Source organism: Nansenia antarctica (genome assembly GCF_963989245.1).
Source record: "Nansenia antarctica genome assembly, chromosome: 5".
NCBI classification, from domain to species: domain Eukaryota; kingdom Metazoa; phylum Chordata; class Actinopteri; order Argentiniformes; family Microstomatidae; genus Nansenia; species Nansenia antarctica.
The window spans coordinates 73,904,745-73,928,744 of record NC_137690.1 but is presented as its reverse complement, the minus strand read 5'-3'; the positions used below and the strand labels follow the sequence as shown (position 1 = coordinate 73,928,744).

General features: G+C 49.7%; 1 protein-coding gene and 1 pseudogene across 2 annotated transcripts in view; both read right to left on the bottom strand.

Annotated features, from left to right (window-relative positions):
* Positions 1 to 2,281: 2,281 nt before the first annotated feature.
* LOC308158370 (E3 ubiquitin-protein ligase TRIM39-like) lies at positions 2,282 to 3,997 on the bottom strand (the record flags this gene model as incomplete). Its single annotated transcript, XM_080531959.1, has 3 exons — positions 2,282 to 2,621; positions 2,727 to 3,667; positions 3,782 to 3,997. 3 exons carry the CDS (start codon positions 3,995 to 3,997, stop codon positions 2,282 to 2,284), a joined length of 1,497 nt encoding a protein of 498 aa, XP_080388085.1.
* Positions 3,998 to 17,186: 13,189 nt separating this feature from the next.
* LOC308158776 (gamma-enolase-like) overlaps positions 17,187 to 24,000 on the bottom strand; it is an 11,099-nt pseudogene continuing 4,285 nt past the window's right edge. Inside the window, exons 9-12 of the transcript in view lie at positions 21,550 to 21,751; positions 20,786 to 20,894; positions 19,172 to 19,230; positions 17,187 to 17,256 (exon numbers count right to left, since the gene is read on the bottom strand). The product of the transcript in view is annotated as a gamma-enolase-like (transcript). The remainder of the gene's footprint in view (positions 17,257 to 19,171; positions 19,231 to 20,785; positions 20,895 to 21,549; positions 21,752 to 24,000) is intronic.

The following is a 24,000-nucleotide window of genomic DNA, read 5'->3' as shown; positions in this document are numbered from 1 at the left end:
GATTGGTGGCCGCAAATGGACAGATGTGTCCAGACATTAGTAGGCTCATGTGTACCCTGTCAATACAATGACAAAACAGCCAAAACTGCGCCTGCACCACTTACCCCAGTGGAACTGCCAGGTGGACCATGGGAGAAGGTGGCCATTGACATTGTTGGTCCCTTTGACTGTGCGACATGGGACTGCCGTTATGCTATTACACTCACAGACTATTACAGTAAGTGGCCAGAGGTGGCGTTTGTCTCTACTGTAACTACAGAGGCGGTTATTAGCTTCTTGACTACAGTGTTTAGTCGTGAAGGTAACCCTTCCTTCCTGGTCTCTGACAACGGATGTCAGTTTACTTCCCATGCTTTTGCAAGCTTTCTGGGAGAGAGAGAGATAAAGCACCTGCGTTCCAGTGTTTATTATCCAAGAGCCAACGGGGCTATTGAGAGATTTAATCGAGTTCTCAAAGAGTGTATTCAGACGGCTGAGAGAATGCACAAGCCATGGAAACATGCAGTAACAGAGTTCTTACTGAACTATCGCGCTACGCCGCATGCTACTACAGGAGCTACTCCCTTTGAGTTGCTGAGGAACAGAAAGATGCGTACAAAACTAAATGTCCTCCCTGTCTCACAACAAATTAAGTCACATGAGAAAGTGCAGGAGACAGTGAGACGCAAGCAACAGGAGAGTAAGGAGTACACAGACAGAATGAGGGGAGCGAAAGTGCCCATGTTCCAAGTGAATGACACCGTACGTGTCCGCAGACCGGAGCATGTAAAAAAGGGATCATCAAGATTCACAGAACCGCTGACAGTAGTTAGTAAAGCAGGACAGAATACATACCTGCTCAGTGATGGTCGAAAATGGAATGCATCCAAGCTTACACGCTTCCCCAAGGATGCTCTGTCTGGCACCAGTGGTGAAAAGGAGATTGAGCTAGAGGAGTTCATGGTGCCCGAGACAGAGAATGTGTTTAAGGAACCAGGTCCAAGAAGGAACCTGAGAGTCAGAAACCCACCTAGGTGGCTGGTAGACTTTGTGCCGTAGAGAACGTACAAAAAGGGTAGGATAGAACACGGTTCTAACTTAGTACAAAAAGGTCCTACAATGCAATGACAAAAGTGAATGTTCATTTCATGTTTCACTGTCATAAACTGTTTATTGTTGTTATTCATTCTGCTGATTCATTCATTTTCATTTCCTTAGTTTTCATTTTATTTCAATTGTACTGACACCAGTCTACAGAATATTGCATTCTTTGAGTACTGTAATTCCTTTAAGAAAGGGGGAAATGTTGTGTCCTGGTTATACCGCCAGTGGGCGCTAGTATGCTAGTGAGGTATGCAGTTACGGAAGTGATGTATGCACTTCCGGATGTGAAGAAGACGGAGTTGAATAAAGTGCGAAGTGAAGAGCAGCGGCGTGTCTCCCGGTCTCATTCTTTCCTAACTACTTTCCTACTACAGAATACCACACATACATACTATAATGATTATGTTCGTTATCTTACAATCCATCCGCCAATTGATTTCTCAGTTCACACAAATGTAAGTTATGAAGTCATTCAGATAATCAGATCCAGCTCAGCGCTTCCATGTGTTTCTGCCCCTTCTCTCTGCCCCTCCCCTCTGGGGGTTTAAGCAGAAAAGCATCACTGTAGAGAGCCGTGGAGCAGTTAAAGGGGGGGGGGGGTTGGTCAGGGTCAGTGGTACATGAGACCTCCCCAGGAGACTGAGGGGGGGGGGCGGCTGACTGCCAGTTAGAGCAGAGAGAGGAGGAACAGGTACAAGCGAGGACTCAAACCCTCCTGTATGATCAACCCTAATGTCTACTGAGAGAGTCCCTCTCTCCCTCCCTCCATCCCTCCCTCTCTCCCTTCCTCCATCCATCCCTCCCTCCATCCCTCTCTCTCTCTCCTTCCCTCCCTCTCTCCATCCCTCCCTCTCTCCCTTCCTCCATCCATCTCTCCCTCCATCCATCCCTCTCTCTCCTTCCCTCCCTCTCTCCCTTCCTCCATCCATCCATCCCTCTCTCCATCCCTCCCTCTCTCCCTTCCTCCTCCATCCATCCCTCTCTCCTTCCCTCCCTCCTTCCCTCCCTCTCTCCCTCCCTTCCTCCATCCACCCCTCTCTCCCTTCCTCCATCCCCCCCTCCCTCCTTCCCTCCCTCCATCCCCCCCTCCCTTCCTTTCCTCTCCCTCCCTCCTTCCCTCCCTACCTCTCTCCTTCCTTCCTTCCTTCCCTCCTTCCCTCTCTCCCTCCCTCCCTCCCTCCTCCTTCCCTGATCAAGCCTAAGTTCTACTGAGCGGGAGCAGGGAGTTGGAGTACCTGGCAGGGCAGATGATAAGAGGGGCAGCGTTGTGTCCGTCAGTATTATCCCCTGTATAGAACCATGGGTAGAGGCTTGTGCTGAAGGTGCAGCCAGTGAAAGAGTAGATGAGAGACCCGGCCTCCACGTCGTAAAAGGAGACCTCGCCCTTCTTGCTATCAACGTACACCCCCACCCTCTGAGGCTTCTCCTTCAGGCTGAGCACCACATCAGGACCTGCATGAGCGCGGTACTGACCACCATCCCACAGTCCCACCGTCCACAGTCCACCCTGAGAACTCGGTCTTGTACTCTTTCTGTACCTACCACAATAAGGGCAATAGGTAGTAGTCACTTGGAGAATGCAACCGCAAGTATATCTCCATGTTGTACTTCTCTTTCCGTTGCAAGTAACTCCTAAAATCCACCTAGTCTTGTCCTTCACCTGCACCTCAAAGTAGAATCTCTCTGTGAACCCTGCCTTTCCTAGAACGCTGGCAGCACTCTCAAACCACTGTAGGCCTTTAGGGAAAGACTTCTCTCTCAGTCTCACTTGTTTCCCGTCTTCAGACACGGTCAGATCAGGATGTGCTTCACCGGGGTTCAGAATCACGTCCACCGCACACTGCTCCAACATCACCAGGTCAGTTCCACGTTTCAGCTTCTCCAACTCTTCAAACACGGCCGTCCTGACAGCGCCCAGACACAGACCGCTGTCAACCTTGACCGCAGACCAGTCCTTGAACTTCGGGAGGGTGAAGAGCGATTGGGAGCTCTGGAGGAGGTGGAAGTGGTCCTCAATGTGTGAGAGCTGCTCTATCTCAGCGCTTCTCCTCTCTAGCTCGGTGATTTCCTTCTCCATCTCCTCGACGAACCCTTCCGCCTGCCTCTCTGCTGCGTTCTGCTTCTCCTCGATACCCCTGACGACCTCCGACTGGCTTCTCTCCAGGGCGCTCGCCAGGTCAGTGAAGATCTGCACAGTGTACGCCGTCAATCTGCCTGCGTCGCTTTGGTTTTGATCTACGGTGCGTCTGACCTCCGTAATCTTCTGACGCCGGTCCTGAATCATCTTCTGCGCGGTGCTCTCTGTTTCCCCCAGCTTGACCTTCCTCTCTCCAAACCCTTGCTCGATGGGGACAGTCTGGTGACCCTTGTGGTCCGTCTCAGTGCAGAACTGACACACGCATGTCTGGTCAGTCTTGCAGAACAGCTCCAGGGGTCTCTCGTGCTTCTTACACACCCTGTCCTCCAGGTTCTCCACAGGGTCGATCAGCTTGTGTCTCTTTAAGCCTGCGACTCTCTGATGAGGCTCCAGGTGAGTCTCGCAGTAGGAGGCCAGACACACCAGGCAGGACTTCAAAGCTTTGAGCTTCCTCTCAGGGCAGATGTCACAGGCCACTTAACCTGGTTTGGCCAGGGGTTGGAGTTGCTCTGGGGTGACGGGTGTGACTTCCATCGGAGATAACTTCTTCAGCTGAGCTACCATTTCGGCAATGAAGGTGTTGATCTGAAGCTTGGGTCTCGTGTCAAACTGTTCCTTGCACATTGGACACTGGTACAGGTCAGTGCTGTCCCAGTAGCCACTGATACAGGCCATGCAGAAGTTGTGTCCACAGGGGATGGAGACTGGGTCAGTGAACACGTCCAGACAGATAGAGCACTGGAACTGCTCCTCAGACAGGACGATCTTGGAGGCCATAGCTAGATGCGGACAGACAGACAGAAACGTTATTTCAGAAATCAGTCGCTTAAAACCCCTTTATCCTTAGCTTTGACGTTTTAAGGAAATCTTCTCTTTTTTAAAAAAACGTTTTTTTTTATCAGTCACAAGACACAGTGTTACACTAAATCATGGAAATCATAGCCTAGATGAAATGTAACATTTTTATACAGACAGAAAAACAGGAAAAGCTATCATTATTGTTCATTGTTGAATCTCTCTCTGTCTCTCACCTGTTCTCTACTTTAGTTTAAGGACCTGGGGTCGGTTGCACCACCTCTTACTAAGTACAAACTAACCCTAGTTATAGCCAGTGTTGCCACAGTTACTTTGAAAAAGTATTCTGATTACTGATTACTGATTACTCCTTTAAAAAGTAATCTAGTTACTTTACTGATTACTTGATTTTAAAAGTAACTAAGTTAGATTACTAGTTACTTTTTTAGTTACTATTGGCAGCTGCCTAGGCACCCGACCCCCCCCCCCCCCCCCCCGCAACATAAAAATGAAAACTGGTTTTGCCAAAACTCACTTTATTTTAACAGTAACTTAAATTACATAATTAAACTTTAAACAATAACTTAAAACAACAAAATAAAGAGTCTTTCTTTGCCTCACCCAACATAAATACTTGTTTTTAAACAATAAAATAAATATAATCTTTATTTAACACAGTAACTAGCAAGGAGTGGTTTCACAAAACCTAAAACCTACCCTGACCATTCAGATATGATCCTAATATAATCCTAATCCTAAACTGGGTGAGTCTGAGTTTATCAATGAAGAGTGAACTCAGCTGTCAAGACTGGAAGGAGGCCATGAACACGCTATGGAGGCCATGAACACGCTATGGAGGCCATGAACACGCTATGAGTGAAACAGTGGAAAGGGGCGAGTAAACCAGTGGTTGTATCTCATTAACAGAAGCTTCTCAAACCTCTTGTCAGAAAGTCTGTTCCTTCTAGGCGTGAGCACCAAACCTCCCAGACTAAAGAGCCGCTCTACAGGAGCGCTAGATGGGGTTGGAGTGTTATACTTCAAGAAAATGTTCTTAATGTTTGGATACTGATTCAGAATCTGAAGCTCATGCCCTGACCTCAAGTAGTCCATGACTTCCTTTTCTGCCGAGTAGGTCTCCTCTGGCTCCGCCTCAAAAGCAAAAAAGTCCATCTCGCCTTGGTTGGCAGTCGTGGTGGGTACACTGGCAGGGCTCTGTGCTGCAGGAGCAGTTTTGCGACATTCTGCTGTGAGAAGCTCCTTTACTTGCTCCCTCCTACCTTCATCTCTCAGCCATCGGAGTTTGAATTTTGGACAACTAGCAGCTGCGAGAAGGGCATCTTTGTTGTCCAGCACACTGGCAAAACGAGTCTGGATAGCCTGAAAGATATAATTTGATATGTTTATTATTATCTAGTTGTAGCCTATAAGGTCTATTATTTATACCTTTATTTACTAATTATGTATGCAATTAGTTTGTGCAACTGACAAACTACATACTGCAGTATGGTGTGACTCTGCTCCATGTTCATGAATAGTGCAATGAAAATGTATTTATTTATCTTTAAGATGGAACAACATAGCATACCTGCACTATGGCATCTGGAAGGCCTGCAGTCATCTTGGATAGGGTGTCTTTCACAGCAAGGGTCTTCTGCATCAGGACTTCAAGTGTGGGCAGTAAAGTCCCATACGGACAGTCACCTTGTAGGATATCCAGTGCTATAGTTAGAGGCTTCATGACGGTACAGTACTCATGCAGGTACTGGTACTCCTGGTCTTTGAAGCACTTCACTCCCAGCTTGTTGCACAGAGTAGTCAGCTCATTCATGGGGATTTCTGCGATTCTCTTTATGGCTTCGTAAAAGGAATTCCACCTTGTGGATGTCGGTACCAGGAGCTTTCTTTTGTTAACCTCCTCCACCGTTTCTGACGCAACGGTAGATCGGCTTGCTTTCGTCCAGAGAGCTGTGCATTTTGCTGTGCTGCTGCTATACACAGCCTTGCTCTCTGGTTTGGAAGTGATGTACTTCTCCACATCACTTGTAGAAATAAGGTTGAGGGTATGTAGGGTGACCAGATGTCCCGCTTTGCGCGGGACTGCACAGCATTTTCACGACTTTTGGTGCGTCCCGCAAATTGGGACGATGTCCCGCATATTTAATTTTGATTGGCTAAAACACTTTTCTAAAATCTGATTCATCCAATGGCTGTGGAGAAAGCAGGGAAGGCTATCGTCACGGGGCCAGTGTCCATCTAAGCGCCGCAACAAAGCGCAGCGAACGTCCAGTCTTCAGCCTATCAGGAAACAGCATTAATGTTCCCATGGCAACGGACATTGCCCCACGTGGACATAGGGAGCTGGCTGAATGTGTGAACCAGCCGCTGACTCAAAGGTCGTAAAGTGAAACTTATTGTGTCAACAATATCTAGTTTTCGTTTTTTTTTTCACAACACCAACTTGAAGTTTTAAAGTACCCACTCGATATAATAAACAATAGTTTAACGATAACTAAAAACGTATAATGTCTGGATTGGATTCACTGTTCTCGTTTGCCGTAGGCTACTGATAAGTGACCACTTTCGTTTTAGGACGTGTTCAAAAGCAAGGACTACAATGTATGACACATCATTTGAAAGCTTACAATCTGTAGTGTCAGGCTATCTAAAAACTGAAAAATGACAATTTGGCAATTGGTTTATCCTTTGACTAGCTGTTATCACTGTCATTGTGTGTTGTTTTCGTTGTTGTTTTCGTCTAGTGTGTGTGCGAGTTAGCCAGCCTTGACAGCTATGTCAATGCATTTGTGTTGCAAATGGGAGGCTAGTTAGCTAACTAGATAGCCTACATACTCAATCATCTACAGGCCTAACACTGTCAGGCTACTTTTCTTTATTAATATACTAAATCGATACTGCACTTTGACCTCACTTTCTGCTCCATACAGATACTTTATTGTGACGTTCACATTCAAATAAGATATTTGTTTTTATCTGCAAAGTCTATTGGATGCTACTGAATAAACCAAACAGAATAGGAAACAGAATGGAAATGCACATATATTTTAAAAAATTGGATAGACATAGCTCTCTCGGCCGGGGGGGCGGGGGGATGCTACCAGGGGCACCTAAAGTTCGATCCAGGCCTGTTGAGAGGGTGTCCCACATTGTCCCACACAAACATACTCCTTGTCCCACATTTGGTTTGTTGGGACCTGGTCACCCTAAGGGTATGTGAAGCACACCTTTGGTGCGGGGGAAGAATCAGCTGGCCATCACTATCATCCTCAGCTGATAGGATTTCTGACACATCTAAAAAAGTGACATCATCCGTGGCCTCCTCCACCGTCTCATCATCGGACTCTGTGACAGCAGGCTGATAGACTTGAAATGCCTTGACAAAGTTAGATCCATTATCTGTCACTGTTGCTACTACTTTGTTGATTAGTCCATATGAAGAGTGAATGTTTTCGATTTCTGCACCAATAACATCATACGTGTGTCTACCGCGGATTCTCCTACACGCCAATGCAGCCTTGTTGCGGTCTAATGTGGATCTACTAATCCAGTGGAGCGTTACTCCCATATAGCTCCTATTGTTAGCTGTCCAAATGTCCGCTGTAGTTGACACATAGTCGACCTCGTTCAGCGCAGCCTTCAGATGTTTTTCCATCTCTGCATACTCCTTCTCCAAGTACGAAGAAAAAGATGTTCTGTGAGGTAGCTCGGCATTGGTAGTAGTGGGGATCTTGTTAATGATGGCACGGAAAGAGGACGAGTCAACTGTGTTTATGGGCAGCATTTCCTCTACAACATACCGCCCGACCAATTTATTCAACTCTCCCACACTTACAGGTTGTGATTTTGTAGGCCTACTGAAGTCCAGCTTTTGTTGCTTGAGCGGTGTGGGACCTCCCGCAGAAGTCGAGGCCGCGGTCTCTGGGACTTTCTCCGCGAGCTTGACTGTGCTGTGCTGAGATTCCAAATGTTTCTTTAAATTTGATGTTGTGGTTTTACCACAGGACAATATTTTCTTTCCAGCACAGAGTGTACAACGAACATTTATGTTCTTGTCATCCTTTGCTGACACAAACTCAAAATAATCCCTATATTTCCAGCTAATTAACGCATATCTCTGTTCTCTCTCCATTGTGTAGGCTATACGCTTCTGTTTACACTGTGCAATCAGCGTGGTGATACACGTGAGCGATTCTGCTGCACCTCGTGTTGAAAACGTGATCACTGACGTCACTCCCCAAGACGCGAGAAAAGCAATAAATGTTTGTTTACTATCGAACATTACAAAGAAATACTGCATTTAGCCTAAGTTATGAGGTAGTAACGCAATAGTAACGCACAGTCACTTGAATAAGTAACTTTAATCCGATTACTGATTTGGAAATAGTATCGCGATAGAATACTCGTTACTGGGAAAAGTAATCAGATTAGAGTAACACGTTACTTAGTATCGCGTTACCGGCATCACTGGTTATAGCGTAAGTATTTACTAAATCAAGATTTAGTCACTACTAAACTTGAATGGGTTGCACCAAGCACACTAGTTATGACGTAGAGCTTAGTAACTACTAAATATGTATACATCCCCCTAGGGTGGTGTAAGTTATAACTTAGTTGTTACTAAGAAGACATTAGCCAATCAGCGAGCAAAGCAAACCCTCCGTTTTTAAATCCTCAATTTTGGCCGCCTTTGGCTAAAAGCTGTAATTTGGCTCTACAAGTTTTAATATGTTTTCAGGCGAGAAAGTAACCATATATATTCACAAAATGTATCCGGTTTATCAAAATAACCCGTTTATATATCTGATCTGACGTTTTTCCCCCACTTCTGTGGGAAACTTCGCTAGCAACATTACGTTGCTAAGATACCTTACTTTATCTCCGCTGAGGTAACGGCGGTAAGCTCTACTCGTGTTGCTAGCGAAGTTTCCCACAGAAGTGGGGGAAAAAACGTCAGATCAGATATATAAACGGGTTATTTTGATAAACCGGATACATTTTGTGAATATATATGGTTACTTTGAATCTCTCTCTGTCTCTCACCTGCTCTCTGCTTCAGTTTGAGGACCTGTAGACTTGGTGCAGCTGTGTGTGAGTCTCTTTAACTCTCCTCCGTTTAGATGTTCAGTTTCACTTCAGCAAAGTGACGTCATCAGCCCCTCCCTGCCCAGTACACATTTTCTTAAAGGGGTACGTCACTTTGTATTTACCTATTATCTCCAGCACGATGGCTGTGTTCGGAATGGTATACTAGCATACTGCATACTAGCATACTCAATGAGTATATACGGCATACTAGCATACTAGCATACTAAATTCATAATAAGTATGTGAAAACCAGCCGACCATTTACACTGTATGCATACTGCCTCCCAGAATGCATTTCGCCAGGAGCGGCGAATTTAAACCTCCATTTTAAACCTCCATTAGCTAAAATATGTAATTTTGGCTTTACAAGTGTTAACATGTCATTTTATGAAGTTTTCAGGCGAGAAAGTAACCACATATATTCCCAAAATGTGTCCAGTTTACCAAAATAACCCGTTTATATATCTGATCTAGTAACTAGCTTACTATATTGTTGTCTTAACAGTTGGTAAAATAACATGATTAAAATAAATATATATGAGCAATAACATATCGTGGGCAAGCACTACAACCAACTTGTCCGTCTGAAGCTACAATACTGGGATCATTCGTGATTGGGCTACAAGCAGTCAAATACTAGGTGAACATGTGTGTAAGACACAAATAAACGTGGATTTCATGCATTTCAAGTGGCATATTTGTAATCATGACGACTAGCCTGGTCTAAGAATGCATTTCACCATGTTAATTCCCGGTATAGTGAAAATACCACCGCTCATCCGTGACCAGACTTAGCTGGGGTGCTGCAGCTGAAGAGTATCAAATAGAGTGCAAGAAAGCAGCATCTGCACACTCAAATCTGTGCAAAAAACGATGCTTATTGCAGCTTTCGGTCCCCAGGCTATCGGACAATGTAAACAAAAGCTGCATGACAAGTTTGTATGACGCAGTTTGACGAGGCTGAAAGCGCACAGGGTTGCCAGATGGGATTGACAATTTACAGCCTAAACTTTCTATAACCTCAAAATCAAGTAGCCCATTCGGCGGTAACCCGCCCTGAAGGGTATTCCGCCGTCCACTAGGTGGCAGTATCTCGTTTGTTATGCTGTCCGGCTCAGTCAGGAGTCGGCCATGTTATTATTTGTTTAGTTTCAGACGTTCATGTTACGGTGGCCGTCTATTGAGCTGTCCACCTAATTCCTGTAAGTTGGTTATTCGAATGTTTCTGGTTAAGTTATATATATTACATTTACCCTGCTAATACTTTATCTCAATTCATGCTTCTTTGTTTGTATTATTGCAGGGCGTTTTCATCTGTGTCATTAAATACTTCGTTGACATTGAGGAGCGTATTTCTTCATGAAAACGCCAGGAAGCCATGGTCGTCGTTGCATGCTCTGTCCCTGGCTGCGCTTTCGGAACTGAAAACGTGTCCGAAGCACTCGCCATTGCCCTGTTGACTAATCATGGATTTGCCCATCAACGCACATTGCCTGTCACAGCCGCGCCGACCCCCCGAGGCCCGAAACTGGATCGGCCTAAAGTCGACGTAGGCGTATCGATTGAGGAATGGAACGTGTTCATCCGTCGTTGGGACGTCTTCTGCACTGGCTCAGGCATAGGAGCCGCCGAGGCCCCTTTCCAGTTGTTTCAGTGCGCTGGGCCTGAACTTGGTGACAGCCTGTTGAAAGTCAACCCCAACGCCGCTTCCGAACCTTTGCTACACCTAATTGCCGCCTTGCGTTCACTAGCAGTCATCCCAGTCGCCACATGTGTCCTGCGCACCGAGCTGCTCCAGCTACGCCAGGAGCGTGATGAGACATTCCGCGCCTTCGCTGCCAGAGTACGGGGGAAAGCGGAGACATGCGCCTATGTTACAGTATGTGGGTGTGGCGAGGATGTGGACTATACCGACCACATCATCCGCGACGTTCTAGTCAATGGCATCTCTGATTCGGACATTCGCCGAGAGGTACTAGGGACGCCAGACATCCTTAAAATGCCAGTGAATGACCTGGTTGCACTCGTCGAAAATAAAGAGATGGCCCGCAACGCTCTCCCGTCATCCGCCCTTTCGGCCATGTCGTCACTCCAGCGCTTGACAAAGAGTCCACAGGCGAGCCCCACCCCGACCCCAGGCCCAGCGGACGTGGCTAAACGAGCCCCGTGCCCAGAGTGTAAGAGAACCTTTAATGTCTTCACAGAGGGATCCCGCGGATGGAATACCAAGCCCCACCAGCTTTGTATCGACTGTTATAGGGCCCGCCGACGCAAGGGGCGACCGCAGCCATCTGCCAGCAGTCAACAGGCCGCCGTGGAGTCAGAACCGATCTCCCAGATCTCGTCGGTTCAGTCTGATGCCCGCCCTGGCCAACGTCGTGGGAGTCACCACCAACGCCACGCCCCCACGCCCATCAGACTTGAGCACCACATTTTTTCAAAGGGCGAATGGAGAAGGGCCAGGCTGAGAGACCATCCCCGAGCGCTGATCACTATCTCGGTTGACATGCCTGTCGGACCGAGTGCAGGCACCGGCGACCGTGGCTCGGTCAACGGGGCGAGGGTATCCGCCATCGCGGACACTGGTGCACAGTCGGACCTTTGGTCCCTAGAGGAGTTCATTGCCTGCGGATTCTCACGTGACGACCTGCGTCCCGTCCATCTCAGCATGTCGGCCGCCAACCGCTCCCCCATAGCTGTCGAAGGCGCATTCTTCGCTAGACTCTCGACAGCCTCCAGCAGCGGTGGAGTGGCGTCCTGCCGCTCCATGGTGTACGTGAGCACCTCAGTCCGGGCCATGTACCTATCCTACGAGTCGCTGCTCAACCTCGGCCTCTTGTCTATGGACTTCCCATCAGGTGACATCGTAGGGGGGCCCAACGACGAGCGTGGGTCTTACACGCCAAACCAGCCCCTGTCCGTCAATGCTACGAGGTCCACCAACGGCGGCTGCGGCGACCCGAGTAACCCCCACAGCGCCCAGTGCTCATGTCCCCAGCGTACGGTCCCTCCGGAACGCCCTACGGCGCTACCTTTCCCTGTCACACCAGAGAACAACAGCCGGATGAAGGATTGGCTATTCGGGAGATACGCCTCATCCACATTCAACACTTGCCCTCATCGGGCGCTGCCGTGCATGGAAGGGCCACCCATTGAAATGCATGTGGACCCCGCAGCCACGCCAAGAGCATGCCACACCGCGGCCGTTGTGCCTCTACACTGGCAGCAGAGAGTCCACGATGACCTTCTCCGGGATGAGGCCCTCGGTGTCATTGAACGTGTGCCATACGGCGAACCAGTGACATGGTGCCATCGTATGGTGGTCACTCGGAAGCACAATGGTTCCCCCCGCAGGACCGTGGACCTCTCACCTCTCAACAAGTTCTGCCTACGTGAGACTTTCGCCACCGAGTCCCCATTCCACCTCGCACGTCGTATCCCAAAGGACACCTGGAAGACTGTCACGGACGCCTGGAATGGCTACCACAGTGTGCCCCTGCGTGAATCGGATCGTCATCTTACCACTTTCATCACGCCCTTTGGCCGCTGGCGTTACACCAGGGCGACACAAGGTTTCCTATCGTCGGGGGATGGCTACAACCGCCGTTTCGATGCGGTCCTCTCGGACTATGAGCGTAAGGAACGTTGTGTGGATGACACCATCCACTATGACACCGACCTGGAGCAGCACTGGTGGAGGACCATCGACTTCCTTACTCGTGTCGGCCGGGCAGGCATCGTGTTGAACCCGGACAAGTTCCAGTTTGCGGAGAGGAACGTCGAGTTCGCTGGCTTCAGGGTGTCGGACACTACTATCGAGCCACTCCCCAAGTACTTGGACGCTATCCGAGACTTCCCCACCCCGGACTCCACGACGGATGTCAGGAGCTGGTTCGGCCTTGTCAACCAGGTGTCGAACTATGCCCAGCTGCGCGACACGATGGCTCCATTCAAGCCATTCCTCAGCCCACGCTGTAAATTCTTATGGTCACCCGAACTGGAGGAAGCCTTCCAAACGTCCAAAAGTGCTATTGTCGGGGCCATCCGTGAGGGCGTGGAGATCTACGACATGCAGAAGCGCACCTGCCTCCGCCCTGACTGGTCCAAGCGCGGTATTGGTTACTTCCTGCTCCAACAACATTGTAGCTGCGCCTCGGGCATACCAGACTGCTGCCCGGGAGGATAGAGGATCACCCTCGCTGGTTCACGCTTCCTGTCCCCGGCCGAACAGCGCTATGCGGCCATCGAAGGAGAGGCCCTAGCCGTGGCCTGGGGTCTGGAGCAAGCACGGTAATTCACGCAGGGGAGCGACAACCTCGTCGTAGTTACAGACCATAAGCCCCTGGTGAAGATCTTTGGCGACCGTACGCTGGATGAGATAACGAACTCACGCCTGTTTAGACTCAAGCAGCGTACCCTCCCATGGCGCTTCGACATTGTGCACCTGCCTGAAAAGAGCAACTATGCCGCTGACGCAACCTCAAGACATCCGTCTCCATCAGGCTCAGCGAACGGCCTCACACTGGGATTGGCTCCACGCCGTGGAGTCAGCACTTATGGCTTCCATCCGCGCCGATGCACAAGAGCTCGGAGCCGTCTCTTGGACCGTCCTTGCACGAGAAACAGCAAGTGATGCATGCCTCAGCCACCTTCTGCACCTGATCGAACATGGGGACAGGGTTGATATGAACGTCCCCGCCCTGGCGAGTCTATCACCAGTCTGTGAGTCCATTTACGCACAGGACGGCGTCCTGCTATATCATGACCGCGTCGTGGTCCCTACATCCCTCCGCGACAGCGTCCTTCGACACCTCCATGCCGCCCACCAAGGGATCTCGGCGATGGGGCAACAGGCCCGCGCCATAGTCTACTGGCCAGGGATGTCAGAGGACATCCGAGCCGCCAGGTGCCCTAGGGGATCGTCCAGCAGCTGGCGGATGGACCCTGTGGCTATGAGCGTAAGGACCCTGGGTTCCTCCTTGCCGGCGTCTGCTGGTGAGGCGGCCCCTGGCCTCGGGTCCCAGGGCGACCCTGTACCCACTGATGCCACCCCGAACGCTTCGCTTCTAGTGTCGCAGTCGCCACTGTCGCTGCCCCGTCCTACGCGGCCTAGCCGTACAAGGGAGCCACCCAAGCACTACGAGCCCGAAACAGGCCGTTGGACGCGGGACTGAGTCCGGTTACCTATTTCAGTTTATAGCTTTCCGGACTGGGGGGGATGAAGGGTATTCCGCCGTCCACTAGGTGGCAGTATCTCGTTTGTTATGCTGTCCGGCTCAGTCAGGAGTCGGCCATGTTATTATTTGTTTAGTTTCAGACGTTCATGTTACGGTGGCCGTCTATTGAGCTGTCCACCTAATTCCTGTAAGTTGGTTATTCGAATGTTTCTGGTTAAGTTATATATATTACATTTACCCTGCTTATACTTTATCTCAATTCATGCTTCTTTGTTTGTATTATTGCAGGGCGTTTTCATCTGTGTCATTAAATCACGCCCCATCTGGCAACCCTGGACGCAACCCTTCAACCCTGGACACGAAATGCATTTTGGGAAATAGGACCCGAGCTAGTGTCCATCGTAACTGACTGAAATTTTTCCGGAAGTAATTGCTCACATGCTAAATTTCTCGCATACTCAAATCTCGCATACTGTACAGTGTGAACGTACTACATACTCAAAATCTACGTCATATCTAGTATGAGTAGTATGCTAGTACGCTATTCCGAACACAGCCACAGTCACGGTAAGCAACGCCTGTTTTCTAAGTAATTGTGCGGGTGTTGAAGTCAGGGCCGCCGCTACTTACTCCATTGTTAGACCACCGCTAGTGCTAGCTCCTGTTAGCACTATTAGTGCTAGCGCTATCCCTCCCCGTCACCTGACGATAAAAATGTGACGGGGTTAAAAAGTCCTCATGGCTGCTATGAAAGTACAGATTATAAACTTTCAAATTATGTGTCATACCGTGACGTTAGAATTATAAGGTTCTATCTCCATTTTTGTCAAAATTGAGTTTTTTAACAAAATCTCATCCACTATAGGTGTTTATTAATGCCTGTGTGGTGTTATTTTTTAAATGTTGACATTTTTTAGTTAGTAATTAATAAAATACAAAGGTTCCATCTCACAAAACATAATGGAATGTAAAAACTTTGACGCTCAATATCTCTGAACTGCCCTAAAGGGAGATAGAACCTTATCATTCTAAGATCACGATACAGATGAAATCTGAAAATAGTTTAAGAAGATATGCTTATTTGAATGTTGGTCCACCTCAAACTAAATAGCGGAGAAACGCGGTCTGAATCACAACACACGCAAAACAGCTGTTAATAGCTAGCGTCTAAGAAAGAACTTGGCTATGAACGTCTAACTGCATGTTTAGCACATCACAACACGCTGATACAACTTCAACATGCTAGAAACACACAACTACACATAACTAGATGATCACACAGTCCTTTTGAACTCCTAAAAGGTACGTTTGTTTACAAGCCATGTATCACTTACCCAGTAGCCTATGGCAGACGATATTTAGTATTTAGTGATCCTAAAACAGTTTTTTGTTATATTGAGTGGGCTCTTCAACACTTCAAGTTTTGTAATATGCTAAAAAAAAACGTTTTGCTTATTTGCGCGACTTGAGGATTGCCGACATGTGGCCCTTTTCACCAGACCGTGTCATGAATGTTCTCCTCTAAGGTTAGCCGCACATTGATAATTTTCTTAGTTTTCAGGCAAAAAATAAAAAATAAGTTCACCTTTTTGGGCCATTATCAGTATAAAACATGTCATGAACCAAATCACAATGCTGCGTGTTTAGTTTCAGACGGCTGTGGTGTTTAGGGGCGTCTGTTGTGTTTAGGGGCGGCTGTGGTGTTTAGGGGCGGCTGTGGTGTTTAGGGGCGGCTGTGGTCCAGCCGGCGTCTAATGATAGCAAGGTCGGCAGCTCGCAGCAGTTCGAACCCCGGCTGGCCACGCGTCCTTTAGCAAGGCACTGAACCCCTAATTGCTCCCAATGAGCGGACCGGCTCCTTGCATGGTAGCTGGCCTCCGTTGGTGTGTGAATGTGTGTGTGAAGGGGTGAATGAGAGGCCGTTGTAAAGCGCTTTGGAATAAGGTGATATATAAGTACAGACCATTTTAACTGTGTAACACAAAACACACGCTGCTCGAAACTGTAAATTATCACCATTTTATTTCTTGTTTTGTTTTGTTTTTTAATGAGGGGAATTCTGTGTCGTATCACAGCAGCACTACTGACGGAACTAGGAACCAAAGGAAAGCAGGGACACGGGAGGGAGGGGGACCTCAAACATGGAGGCACGGGGCCATCTGGAAACAGCAATATCAGGGGAGGGAGGGAGTGTGAAAGTGACAAATAAACGACAGGGCATTGATCTGATATGACTAGATGCACACACACACACACACACACACACAGACAGACAGACAAACAGACCTGGATATGCATATTTAGTTATTTAGTGTCAGTTGACGTCTTTCTGTCTGTGTGCATCCTAGGCGTCCATCACACGTCTGTCTGTCTGTCTGTCTGCCCGTCTGTCTGTCTGTCTGCCTGTCTGTCTGTCTGTCTCTGTCTGTCTACCTGTCTGTCTGTCTGTCTGCCTGTCTGTCTGTCTGTCTCTGTCTGTCAGTCTGCCTGTCTGTCTGTCAGTCTGCCTTACTGTCTGTCTATCTATCTCTCTGTCTATCTGTCTGTCTGTCTGTCTGTGTCTCCATGTGTGCCTGTCTGTCTGCCAGTCTGTCTGTCTGTCTCTGTCTCTCTCTGTCTGTCTGCCTGCCTGTCTGTCTGTCTGTCTGTCTGTCTCTGTCTGTCTGTCTGTCTGTCTCTGTCTGTCTGTCTCTGCCTGTTTGTCTGCCTGTCTGTCTGTCTGTCTGTCTCTGTCTGTCCATCTGTCTGTCTGCCTGTCTGTCTGTCTGTCTGTCTGTCTACCTGTCCGTCCGTCCACCCACCCGTCTGTGTCTCCATGCCTGTCTGTCTGCCTGCCTGTCTGCCTGTCTGTCTGTCTGTCTGTCTGCCTGTCTGTCTGCCTGTCTGTCTCACAGGGCACTGGGGTTTCTGAAGTTGTGTCCTGCAAAGCGAGCCTGGTCTCCCAACTCCTCCTCAATCCTAGAGAGAGAGAGAGAGAGAGAGAGAGAGAGAGAGAGAGAGAGAGAGAGAGAGAGAGGGAGAGAGAGAGAGAGAGAGAGAGAGAGAGGGGGGGGGTGAGAGAGAAGGAAGGATGGAGAGAGAGAGAGAGAGAGAGAGATTCAAGGTGTTGAATGCATTTACACTGCAGGTCGTAATGCCTAGTTCCGATTTGTTGTCTATCTATCTACTTTTTCTACTTCTGATCTACTTTTTAAAATGACCCATATCTGATACCTGGGCTTACACTCGTAACACTTGAAACGACCCGCATGCGTACATGAGGGTTTGGTTACCGGAAACGAAAGTAAACAGACAGCCGGCACTTCGTGATCTTAGAATGAGAAGGTTCTATCTCCGTTTAGGGCAGTTCAGAGATATTGAGCGTCAACGTTTTTACATTCCATTATGTTTTGTGAATGAATGAATGGTCTTTATTGTCATTGATATAGTACAGGTACCAAACAACGACATTTGGGAGGGGGGGCTCCCCTGGTGCTAGGAAAAAAAACTAAAAACAAGAAGGGAAAAGAGCTGGTTTACATAAATAAAGGCTATGTACACTATCCACTATACTATACTATACAAATAAAACACTGTGCTGTACTCTATGCTATGCTATACCTATTCTAACATTTCCTATTCTCTGAACCTTATGTACCCTAGGGTTGTCATATTGCACATAGTGTTATTGCACGTTCATTTAAAGTGTCACAGTTTGCAGGTTTGAAATGTTCACAGTTGTGTTTCAGTATTACACTTGATTTCAATCTAGTAGCTGCCATCAATTTGTCTAGATTTTACCCTTTACATGTTACATATCCGATCTGTGCCACATGTGAGCAAAACAATCTGAATTGTGTCACTTCTACCTGGCAGTGTGAACGCCTCAGTGATGTTTACTGTGTCACCTGACCCCTGACCCCTGACCTGCGGTGGTTAGTGGCTCTTATTGGCTAATACCACGCTGACCCTGCTCCTAAGTGGCCAATGGGATTAGGCTGAGTGGATCCCAGGTGCTCGGCGGTGGCGCTCTCCGATTGGCTCTCTATTCTATGACGTGCGGGGGACATTAGCGTGTTGCTGGCGTGTTGCTGGCGTGTGGTCTGCATGCGTGTCACCATGGTGACTAGCTCAGTAGGTAGCCGCTCAGAACAGAAGCCAGGAGGTCTGAGGGGAGGGGGGCGTGAAACTATCTATCCTCACCCTGTGTGTGTGTGTGTGTGTGTGAGTGTGAGTGTGAGTGTGAGTGTGAGTGTGAGTGTGAGTGTGAGTGTGAGTGTGAGTGTGTGTGTGAGTGTGAGTGTGAGTGTGAGTGTGAGTGTGAGTGTGAGTGTGAGTGTGAGTGTGAGTGTGAGTGTGTGTGTGTGAGTGTGTGTGTGTACAGTAAAGAAAACAACTTCTTTATTGCGTTCTGATGGGTTTAGACAGTTGAACTTGAAGCTCCTGAGACATTTAAAAGTGATATTCTTTAAGAATCAATATCTATATACAGTATAAGAATCAACGTCTATATAGAGCATATATATGTATATATGTCTACATACAGTATTAACACTAGAACAGTCGTGCCTTTTTACCTACTAAAAGAGCCTTTTTACAATGCTAAGCTGCTATTTACACACAATGACCACTAGTTGGCCGTCTTGTAAATCAGCCTGTTTCCTACACAGAAAAACTGCAAAAATATCTTCATACTAGCTTATCCTGATGTGATGTTGAAAATGTAAGGATACTGGGTGGTAGAACGCACATATCTAGGAAAAGTCATGAAAGGAGGGTCCTGAAATTTGATTGAGTGCAAAGATATAAAAAGACACGTCTGTTCTAGTGATAAGGGCTCATGGCAGTTCTAGTGTTAAGGGTTCATTTAAAAGTCCTAAAATGGCCGCCTGACCTCAGCAGCTGGTTGTACTTGGCCAGTCTCTCAGACCTGCAGGGGGCGCCAGTCTTGATCTGAGGAAGAGAGAGGAAGAGAGAGGGAGAGAGGAAGATAGAGGTAGGGAGGGGAAGTAAAGAGAGAGAGGACGAGAGGAGAAGAGAGAGGAAGAGAGAGGAAGAGATAGAGAGAGAGGAAGAGAGAGGAAGAGATAGAGAGAGAGGAAGAGATGAAGAGAGAGGAAGAGAGAGAGGAAGAGAGGAAGAGAGGAGAAGAGAGAGAGGGAGAGAGAGGAAGGGAGAGAAAGAGGAAGAGAGAGGAAGAGAGAGAGGAAGAGAAGAGAGAGAGGAAGAGAGAGGAAGGGAAGAGAGAGAGAAATATTAGAGGGGATATTTATAAGATAGATGCAACTGGTGTGTGTGTGCGCGTGCGCATGTGCGTGTGTGTGTACCTGGCCAGTGCAGAGCCCCACCACCAGGTCAGGTGTGTGTGTGTGTGTCAGGGTTTCCGTTAGAAAAATTTGCCGTCGGACATCGTGTCCGGGAAGAATTCGATTTACCGGACAAACGTGATATATTCACCTCATCATATTAAAATATAATAAATAAAAAAAAATCCAAAATCATATTTTTTTTTCTTCAAATCTAATATAGCTGTTTGTCGCGGTGATTACTGTTGTGTAGCGGCCTATATATGCCATTTAATGTCTATTTCTCATCCGATACGATTAGATGCGAGCTATATAATAATATAACATGATTTGACGCATGCGCGCTATGCCATGCGTCAAATCCAGCGCTGAACGTCATTTCTATAACCAGGGGGGTGTTCCATCGACGTCGCTGGAGGAAAGTCTGGGCTTGTTTTGACAAGTCTCGCGAGATCTATCAAGATATGCCTGGATCTTTTTAAGAGTCTCGCGGGACTTGGCGAAGTAGGCCTAGGTTTTCCTTTGGCGACGTTGATAGAACACCCCCCAGGTCTCGCTGGTTGGGAAGGCATTTCGTTTAGCTGCCTGTCAAATCATACTTAGGGGATAGCCCTGTAAGCTCATACGGGTCTGTATGTCGTCCTGAAAACCGGCTGTTAGATCATATCGCTGAAGTTTGTCTCCATCTTAGTGTAAATGTTGTCCGTTTCGTTTGTTATCCTTGTTATTGTGCGATAAAGTTAAGGCTTTCCGCTTCGGGCCACCATTTTCAGCTGGGCACCGGACACACACACACTCGTGCACGCGCGGCACTGCCCGAGAGAGAAGGACCCGCCCCCTTTGGTTAGCTGGCTGGCTGGAGGGGGCGGGTCCTTCTCTCTCGGGCAGTGTTGTGTGTGTGTGTTTGGTGCTCAGCTGAGAATGGTGGCCCAAAGCCAATTTGAATACAAAATGTGAACTTTAGCGAATTGTATTCAAATTGTGCTTAGAGGGAATTATTTGCACCGGACATTTTGTCCGACGAGTTTTCAATTTGTCGGACTTCGACAAATTTTACCGGACAAAGTCCGGGAATTACCGGTTAACGGAAACCCTGGTGTGTGTGTCTGTGTGTGTGTGTGTGTGTGTGTGTGTGTGTGTGTGTGCGCGCGTGCGTGTGTGTGTGTGTGTGTGTGTGCATGTGTGTGTGTGTGTGTGTGTACCTGGCCAGTGCAGAGCCCCACCACCAGGTCAGCGATGAAGGTGTCCTCCGTCTCCCCTGAGCGATGACTCACCATCACCCCCCACCCGTTGGCCTGGGCCAGCTTACACCTGGGGGGGGGGGGAGAGAAGGGGAGGGACCTTACTCCCCTTGCCAAACAGTCATCAAACATGTTAATCACCTATAGTGGTCTGGGGTGGTCCAGTGGTCTGCCCATGTGAATGGACTGCACTTATATAGCTATGCCTTATTCCAAAGCGCTTTACAACGGCCTCTCATTCACCCATTCACACACACATTCACACACCAATGGCGGCAAGCTGCCATGCAAGGCGCCGGCCCGCTTACTGGGAGCAATTTGGGGTTCAGTGTCTTGCCCAAAGACACTTCGACATGTGGCCAGCCGGGGCTCGAACCGCTGATCTGCCAACCTTGTGATCATTAGACGGCAACTCTACCTCCTGCGCCACAGCCGCCACTCAGCATGGATTGGATAGATAATCCAACAACAACAACAAAATAAGGCGCTATATTAGTCAGTCCTTTTACAATCCAGGGTCTGGTTAGGGGCAGGGTTAGTACTCACGCCTGTATGGCCTCAGACACGGAGCCTATCTGGTTAGGGCTTGGTTAGTTAGTTAGTTAGTTAGTTAGTTAGTTAGTACTCACGCCTATATGGCCTCAGACACGGAGCCTATCTGGTTAGGGTTAGATTAGTTAGTTAGTTAGTTAGTTAGTTAGTTAGTTAGTTAGTTAGGTACTCACGCCTGTATGGCCTCAGACACGGAGCCTATCTGGTTGACCTTTAGCAGCAGACAGTTGCAGGCCCTCTCCTCCGCCGCCCGCTCCACCCTGCGGGGGTTGCTGACCGTGAGGTCGTCCCCCACCACCTGGACCCCCGCCTGGGCCGTGAGGCGGGACCACGCACCCCAGTCGTCCTGGTCGAACGGGTCCTCGATGGACACCACTACCAGAGAGGGGGGGAAGAGAGGACAGGGGGAGGGGGGGGAGGGGGGGGATAGGGGGGCGGAGAGAGGACAGGGAAAGAGGCAGACAGAGAGAGAGAGACAAAGAGGCAGACAGAGAGAGAGAGAGGGACAGAGAGGCAGAGAGAGAGAGACAAAGAGGCAGACAGAGAGAGAGAGAGGGACAGAGAGGCAGAGAGAGAGAGAGAGAGACAAAGAGGCAGACAGAGAGAGAGAGAGGGACAGAGAGGCAGAGAGAGAGAGAGAGACAAAGAGGCAGACAGAGAGAGAGACAGACAGACAGAGAGAGAGAGAGAGACAGACAGAGAGAGAGAGAGACAGAGAGGCAGACAGACAGAGAGAGAGAGACAGAGAGAGGCAGACAGACAGAGAGACAGGGGGGGAGGAAAGGACAGGGGGAGGAGAGGACAGGGGGGGGGTGGGGGGTTAGGACAGTCCTGGTAGAGGCTGAGAGACAGCGGAGGACAGGGGGGGGTGGGGGGTTAGGACAGTCCTGGTAGAGGCTGAGAGACAGCGGAGGACAGGGGGAGGAGAGGACAGGGGGGGGGGGGTGGGGGGTTAGGACAGTCCTGGTAGAGGCTGAGAGACAGCGGAGGACAGGGGGGGGTGGGGGGTTAGGACAGTCCTGGTAGAGGCTGAGAGACAGCGGAGGACAGGGGGGGGGTGGGGGGGTTAGGACAGTCCTGGTAGAGGCTGAGAGACAGCGGAGGACAGGGGGAGGAGAGGACAGGGGGGGTGGGGGGTTAGGACAGTCCTGGTAGAGGCTGAGAGACAGCGGAGGACAGGGGGGGGGTGGGGGGTTAGGACAGTCCTGGTAGAGGCTGAGAGACAGCGGAGGACAGGGGGAGGAGAGGACAGGGGGGTGGGGGGTTAGGACAGTCCTGGTAGAGGCTGAGAGACAGCGGAGGACAGGGGGAGGAGAGGACAGGGTGGGGGGTTAGGACAGTCCTGGTAGAGGCTGAGAGACAGCGGAGGACAGGGTGGGGGGTGGGGGGTTAGGACAGTCCTGGTAGAGGCTGAGAGACAGCGGAGGACAGGGGGAGGAGAGGACAGGGGGGGGTGGGGGGTTAGGACAGTCCTGGTAGAGGCTGAGAGACAGCGGAGGACAGGGGGAGGAGAGGACAGGGGGGGGTGGGGGGTTAGGACAGTCCTGGTAGAGGCTGAGAGACAGCGGAGGACAGGAGAGGACAGGTGGGGGGTTAGGACAGTCCTGGTAGAGGCTGAGAGACAGCGGAGGACAGGGGGAGGAGAGGACAGGGGGGGGTGGGGGGTTAGGACAGTCCTGGTAGAGGCTGAGAGACAGCGGAGGACAGGGGGAGGAGAGGACAGGGGGGGGTGGGGGGTTAGGACAGTCCTGGTAGAGGCTGAGAGACAGCGGAGGACAGGAGAGGACAGGTGGGGGGTTAGGACAGTCCTGGTAGAGGCTGAGAGACAGCGGAGGACAGGGGGAGGAGAGGACAGGGGGTGGGGGGGGGTTAGGACAGTCCTGGTAGAGGCTGAGAGACAGCGGAGGACAGGGCTCAGGGGGGGGGGGTTAGGACAGTCCTGGTAGAGGCTGAGAGACATCGGAGGACAGGGGGGGGGATAGGGGGTGGGGTTAGGACAGTCCTGGTAGAGGCTGAGAGACAGCGGAGGACAGGGGGGGGGTTAGGACAGTCCTGGTAGAGGCTGAGAGACAGCGGAGGACAGGGGGTGGGGGGTTAGGACAGTCCTGGTAGAGGCTGAGAGACAGCGGAGGACAGGGGGGTGGGTGGGGGGTTAGGACAGTCCTGGTAGAGGCTGAGAGACAGCGGAGGACAGGGGGGGGTTAGGACAGTCCTGGTAGAGGCTGAGAGACAGCGGAGGACAGGGTGGGGGGTTAGGACAGTCCTGGTAGAGGCTGAGAGACAGCGGAGGACAGGGGGAGGAGAGGACAGGTGGGGGGTTAGGACAGTCCTGGTAGAGGCTGAGAGACATCGGAGGACAGGGGGGGGTTAGGACAGTCCTGGTAGAGGCTGAGAGACAGCGGAGGACAGGGGGGGGTTAGGACAGTCCTGGTAGAGGCTGAGAGACAGCGGAGGACAGGGGGAGGAGAGGACAGGTGGGGGGTTAGGACAGTCCTGGTAGAGGCTGAGAGACAGCGGAGGACAGGGGGAGGAGAGGACAGGGGGGGGTGGGGGGTTAGGACAGTCCTGGTAGAGGCTGAGAGACAGCGGAGGACAGGGGGAGGAGAGGACAGGGGGGTGGGGGG